At 43.1% G+C, this 6,925-nt stretch overlaps 1 protein-coding gene across 2 annotated transcripts in view; it reads left to right on the top strand.

Annotated features, from left to right (window-relative positions):
• Nucleotides 1-5,736: 5,736 nt before the first annotated feature.
• The window catches only part of nova2 (NOVA alternative splicing regulator 2), a 45,475-nt gene continuing 44,286 nt past the window's right edge, over nucleotides 5,737-6,925 (top strand). For both annotated transcript variants that reach the window (XM_084674955.1, XM_084674954.1), the window contains exon 1: nucleotides 5,737-6,610. In XM_084674955.1, the coding sequence (XP_084531081.1) occupies nucleotides 6,454-6,610 (157 nt within the window). In that variant the 5' untranslated portion in view covers nucleotides 5,737-6,453. The remainder of the gene's footprint in view (nucleotides 6,611-6,925) is intronic.

Genomic DNA, 6,925 nt, shown 5'->3' with positions numbered 1-6,925 from the left:
ACCAGTTATTAAAATGACTACAGAAACCCAAATACTCAGAATACTGATGTAATATAATAATAATTAGTTTAAAGCATGTTTCCCTTCAGACTAACTTGTACATATGGTCCTATGTGTGGGCTGATGATGATGATGCAGTCATGCTGTAGGCAAACCAGCATATAACCTTGTCAGTGGGTTAAGCTCATCAGAGGGGGGCCTGATACGACCCTCCTGCCTGCGGGGGGAGGGGGGGGGGGGGGTTGAGAGGACACTTAATTCCCCTGGCTATCACTTCTACGGGGAGCCGCACATCAGCCTATTGAAGATTGATTAATGGTTTAGGCGTAAAAAAGATGGCACTTCTTGTTTTACAAAGTCAAACATCAGCCTTGCCAAAACGAGCCAATTTAAAGCAACAGAAGCGGATAAATAACTGTATACGTCCTGCTTTAAGATGTATTGTAAAATTTATAGGACATGGCTACAAATGTCCTTCTGGTTCAGTACGTGGAAAATGGCATCGTCCCGTTTGAGCTCCAAATAACGAAACAATAAATAAATCAATCTGATGTGTAATACGTTGTAGGCCCGGTTCTTCATCTCACAATACACATCTGACTGCGGCGTGCAGACGGGCCGATCTAAATGTCAATGCGTTTCCTAATTGCCAGTGAATGGAGCTGTAATTGATGCGCATGCAGGTGGTCGACAAGATTAGCAGAGAAAAGCGCGAGGAAACAACTCCCTCAGGAAGTGGGTTCAGCAGCGCTATTGCGTTTCTCACTTTGACATTGAACATCAAAATGTATCAATTTGAGACAAAGAAATTAAACGAGATTGTGAACTACTGACACCGCGAGATGTTGATATTTGCACGAAAGCAAGCGGGTCTACAGAGTTCAATTTGCAAGCTATCATCATCTCCAAACGTCCCGACAGTTTGCACATGTTTGCAGAACGTTCTCACGTCGATTAAGCCATTGAATGGGCTGACACCTGTTTGTCTGTAATGACAGTAATTACGCTTTGTGGAATTATACTCTGTTCATCTAAAAAGATAAACGAACACACTCTGGATTAAGAAGGATACAGACTACATCTGCGTTTGATCAGAGAAAAACCAAATTATATGTTTTAACACCGAACTCTTATTTACTAGGCCGTATTATTGCTATTATATTGTTGTAGGTTTATAACTTTCACGTTATAAACTCTATTATTATTCAAGTGCCTGAAGGGAAGGGGTTGCGCTTTTACGCACTTGGGCAGCAGACAGAATAGCTTCTCCGGTAGCTAATCCTTGCAGCTTTCTGTTGCTATCGTGGTTAGCTCTCCAACACACATCCTGAGATCTCTCTTCTAATGCCAATGGTCGTTCATTAACACCTCAATAATTAGTTAACAATAGCTTTAATGAGTTAACACTAACAGAGGAAGCAACGAATTACATTACACTCTCTATTCGACTAGTAAGTTGTAAAGAGAGAATTTACCGTTATGTTTATAGAAGGAAGATATAACATATTTAAAAATCGAATAAAATAAGGGTGAATACAAATATATACATATAAACGAAAAGTTGCTCTAAAATAATACGCTACAACAGACACTCTTAAAATGTCGCATGTAGGCCTATTGAACCTGAATAGTCCCAATATCAATTGAATATCAATTTAATGTTAAAATTGATCAAAGTGTCATAGACGTTTCTCCATAACTGAGGCAATGTAATGATGAACGACTCTAGATCCATTCACAAATCAAATCGCGTCATCTACTGGAATAGTCTTTTAGACCCCGTGGAAATGTGCTCCATTTTGAAAACGTTAATCTTGAGGGATATATTTGAGAGATTGACTTTAAAGAGCAAAAAGTGGGCTGCCTACCTCTCCTGGGAAAGTCTTTATGTAAAAACCTAAATGGGATGTAAGAAAAATACACTCATGTCCCCAGAACTGCCCCTGGATAAAAACCTGAATGTCATCCTGTTTTACTCTGTCTGTTTGCTTTTCTATATGTCAGGTAGGGACTTAAGACAACATATAACATGAAAACAAAAGCAACCATTACAGTTGACTTTGGAAAACGGACCTTCTGTCCATTGCTCTTTCTGAGAGTTTTCTGGGAAATGTAGTTTCCATTTTTTTGTGATTTACCTGTTATGCCCAATTTTGACACTAGGTGTCAGCATTGTAAATAACGGTCCTCCTTGCTATCTGAGTGACACAGCTGGATTTGGTACAGGCATCACTGAGGCAAAACCAAATAACGATGTTTGACAGTAGCTTCCTGCTTACTCTCTCAGTCATCAACCAAAGGGTTAGGGATTTAAGTAAATTCAAACTGATGATAAAAAGTCAGTGTGGTTGGATTATTTGTCATCAGATATGACAATCATTGACATTTGCATTTATTAATTTAGCAGAAGCTTTTATCCAAAGCAACTTCCAAGAGAGCTTTACAAAAGTGCATTGGTCAATGATCATAAACAACGAGACAGCCCCAAAAACATTGTGGGTAGCCAAAACATGAAGCATACATTGTGAAAAGCAAATAAGTGCCAATGGAAAGAATAATAAGAGCATGCAGTAAAACAAGTTAAACAACATCATACATTGTTTCAATAAATATAAACAATATAGTATAGTAAGATGTAATTTGAAGCATTGCTCCACTCTGGGTATCCTCAACGGAGATAGAAAATGATCAGATTTTAAGACAGTAACTGTAAACTATTTGATAAGTCTCCTTTCAATGCCCTAGTCTTGTCGTGCATCCTTTAGCCTCATTTTCATTTCATGAATGAGTAATGATGTGGTCTGGTATAGAGACGGGAATAACTTAGTCAGCTGACACCAGATGTGTTTTACTGTAATCTAGGCTGGTCCCCCCCGTCGGTCTGCCAGACAGCAGGCCAGCAGAGGGAGAGAGAGAGGGAGAGAGAGAGGGGGAGGGAGGTAGATTGATTTGAGTTTGAACACACCTTTATTAGAGATTACTACGTAAGAGAGAGGAGGAGAGAGAGAGAGAGAGAGAGAGAGAGAGAGAGAGAGAGAGAGAGAGAGAAGGATGAGTGATAGGGAGAGAGAGACATAAGTTTAAACACACCTTTATTAGAGATGGAGACGGGGAGGGAAAGAGAGGGGGTGGAAGAGATAGAGGGAAAGAGAGGGGGAGAGAGGTGGGAGGGAAGGAGAGGTCCAGATGGGGGGACCCCTGGTAACAATAGGACAAGGGTCACGCATTGCAATCCACCTAGATCTGACAGACCTCAATTGTCTCCCACTGGGCTGACTGTGTGTGTGTGAGACAGTGTGTGTGTTCAACCGTGGTTGAAAGACTGTGTGTGTGTTTGAGTGTGTGAGAGAGTGTGTGTGTGTGAGAAAGTGTGTGTGTGAGAGAGAGAGAGAGAGAGAGAGAGAGAGAGAGAGAGAGAGAGTGTGTATGAGTATTTGTGTGTGTGTGTGTGTATGAAAGAGAGTGCGTATGAGTGTATGTCTGTGTGTGTGTGTATGTGTGTGTGTGTGTGTGTGTGTGTGTGTGTGAGAAAGAGAGAGTAAAAGAGAAGAGAGAGAACACACCCTGTTACTGCTGGAATGAAGGGATCTACCCTGCGACCATCTGGACAAAGTTACCACACAAACTGGAGAGGCTTTTGCTGGACAGCTGACTCATACAGAGTCAAATATTTTATAATACAGATATTTACAAACACAAAGACTGGTCTTGAATGATGTTGTAGATAGTATTTCTCTAACCCTTTGCAGTGTGATGTATGTTAGTAGACCCTTTATAAAAGAACATAGGATTAATCTCATTGTCTGAGGACTTTATAATAAATGTGACACCGTAAAGAATGGAGGCAGCTTTTCAAACCATCAATTCCTGCCTGTTTGTTCACCATGACAACCACAGGGGGAGCCAGTTACCAGCATCTGCAGTCCACAATCACCCTCTCCCTCTCTCATCTCTCTTTCTCCCCCTCTCTCTCAACAGTCTCTCTTTCTCTTCCTCGCTATGCCTTTCAAAAGTCTCTCTCTCTCCCTCTCTCTGTCCCAAAAGACTCTCCCTCTCATTTCCAACACTCTCCCTCTCTCATTGCTTAAAAAATCTCTCTCTCAACAGTCTCTCTCTCTTTCTCTCTGTCTCTCTCAACAGTCTCTTCATCACTGCCTCTCTTCCTTACACACACACACACACATACACTGCCTCTCTGCCTCAGTCTGAGACAGCCTCAGTTCCCTGCATCCTCCTCCTTTTCTCTGCGTTTAGGCTGTTACCTACCTGTCTGGTGGGTGACAGCATAGGAGAAGAGCAGAACAGAGTGGATTATAGTCTGTGTCAATGGTGATAGCATGCAGGGTCTTTGGAGTCACTGGGAGAATGTAAATAGACCTGAGAATGACACAAACATATCTTTGAATGTGTGTACAGACATTGTGTACTGTAACAGTAGAGTCATTTCTCTTTATCACAGGGAGGTAAATGTCGACAAAAATGCTCACAAGCCAAACCATAAGTCAGTTGTTAACTATGTAAAATCTTGGTTACAATCCTATGTTGGTTTAGTTTGGGGTAGACCGCAATATTATCTGACCTCTTGAAAAACGCTCACATCTGTTATAGTTCCAAGCTTGTGCCTAATAAAAACAAAAGAATGTTCATGGCAGCACAAGCTTCACAGCTTATGGGCTACCTCACATTTTCCATAAGAGGCAATGCTATAGGCTAAGCTAGTAGGCCACCATGGACAGATATACTGTAGTAGGCTACCAGTGGTTATGTGGCTACTGCTTGTTGCTTCTCCAGCAACAGTCCAATAACGTCTTTGATTCATCTTTCTCGGATTTGCCACATATATCCACCCATCAAGTCGCGGATTGGACTCTCTCACGGAGGTAGACCTAGATGTCTTGCCGCTGAAATTCTAACAGCGATGTGAAATAGTGTGAGATTGCTGCTTGTGTGTCGGCCGCGGACGGTGCAATGTCACCTTGACGAGAATCTGGAGCACGAGGGGCGCTCCGCATCTGTCTAGGACTGGGCAGGGAGAGGGAGAGAGAGAGAGAGACTGTGTGTGTGTGTGCCCGCGGCGTGAATGTGTGTGTGAGAGCGAGATCAGGCAGTAAAATAAAGCCGGCCACGAAGAGTTGAGCTCAGGAGATCCCTGCATTTGGTTCCTTCCAGACGGAGATGGCTGGAGTACACACAGGTAGGCTAATCAACTTCCAGGTACGTTAAACGCATTGTACCTGTAGGCAAGTTGTGCATATACTATTCAATAGAGTAGGGCTTCTTTAATATTGCCAAATAGATGCCAAACCTGCAAGTCTTTATATATTTAAAAATATAATGAGCATAATTGTATGCAAATCACATTAAAATAGCCAAATCAGAAGTTGGGTCAAAGCTCGTTCACCTCTCGGCTGCTTGGGCCTGTGATGGTCCCGATTCTAATAATTTTCCCTGTCGGTCTTTAACTAGAATGTTTTTAAGAATGACACTGTAACGCCGTAGGTTCAAAGCATCCTGCCGATTTAACTTAGCATATTTTCGTCGTTGTATCAGCCACCTTCTCTACCCTTGCTCTACGACACTCCAATATCGCCTGCTTCGTTTTGCGGGAGAAAGTCAGCCGCGTCCAATAGCGTTTCGAGAGGGGCGGCTCTTTTTCTCAGCATTCGACTGCGATGGATTCGGATATTCCTGACGTCACCAGATCCCCTGCGCTCGCTCCGTCAGTCAGCGAAGGGATGCTCTGAACACAGGACTGCAGCATCTTTTCTGAGAGACTACAGAAAACCCACCGCTTTGTACCAGATTCTCAGCATTCTGTTCCCTTTTGGATCCTTCCGAAGCCCACCCCTTGCCTCCAACGTCGATTCGCAAGGTGTCTTCATGCACGGAAAGAACACCGGATAGCGCGTATTTTTTTGTTTCACCACCTCTCCTTTTCCTCGATTTATTTCACCTCTTTGTCATACAATATTTTTTTGTTTTCTTTTTTTGTATTTTGTTGACCGTTTCCTATAGCTGTAAAACAGCGGAGCGCCATCGTTCTGCATTACTTGGTAGGAATACGCACGTTTACGTTGCGGCGGAATGAAATAGCCTACATATCAGTAGATTGATGGAAGATTGAACCTCTCTAAATTGCACGTTTAGTATTCGTGGAACGCCACAGAATTAATCGGTTTGCTGGATTTGTGATGAGATAACGGCCCCAAACATCATATCAACCGCTCCAGCATCGCCTCTGTTGGTGTGAACAACAGTCCGGACGCTGCGCATCTCGCTATTCTCTGAAGGCAGCAAGGATAAACGCGCAAGAGATTCCTTTCGCGAGCATATACGCATTTTAGCCTACATTTCGTGTTCGCTTCATCTATAGAGAGACACATTCTTCCAATAGCAGCGTTGCGCAAAGGAATAAACGCAGGCTCGATACATAACCCAGAGCCCTCTGTGAAAATGATGGCCGGCGGGGCAGTACAGCAAAACGGGATTTTCTCGAATCCTCACCATCACAATCAACAGCCGCACATGGAGTCGGATCCACCAGATTCGCGTAAACGACCGCTCGAGACCCCTACCGAGGCTAGCAGTACGAAACGCACAAACACTGGAGGTAAGTAAACGACCTAGATGTGAGAGCTCATTGCCAGTCAACATTGTTACCCGAAGCCCTTCATGCTCCTTCCATCGGGGCAGCATTGCTTAGAGTCCCATAGAAAGGGAAAGGACGACAGGTTGACAATTATCCCGACACCACATGCCTCAACACCATGTTTATCGTAGCCTATGTCAAAACTAGGCCTCAATTGATGCCCAGACCTAACGTGTAATAGTATGTCGCTATCTGACATTTAACTATAATAACGGGCAGTCTTTGTGTTGATGGGGGTATAAAGACAATGAGGAATGACTGAGGTCGCTGATTTGG

This window comes from Hypomesus nipponensis, chromosome 15, assembly GCF_054491055.1.
Source record: "Hypomesus nipponensis isolate SF chromosome 15, ASM5449105v1, whole genome shotgun sequence".
NCBI classification, from domain to species: domain Eukaryota; kingdom Metazoa; phylum Chordata; class Actinopteri; order Osmeriformes; family Osmeridae; genus Hypomesus; species Hypomesus nipponensis.
This window is presented reverse-complemented; position numbering and strand designations above follow the sequence as displayed.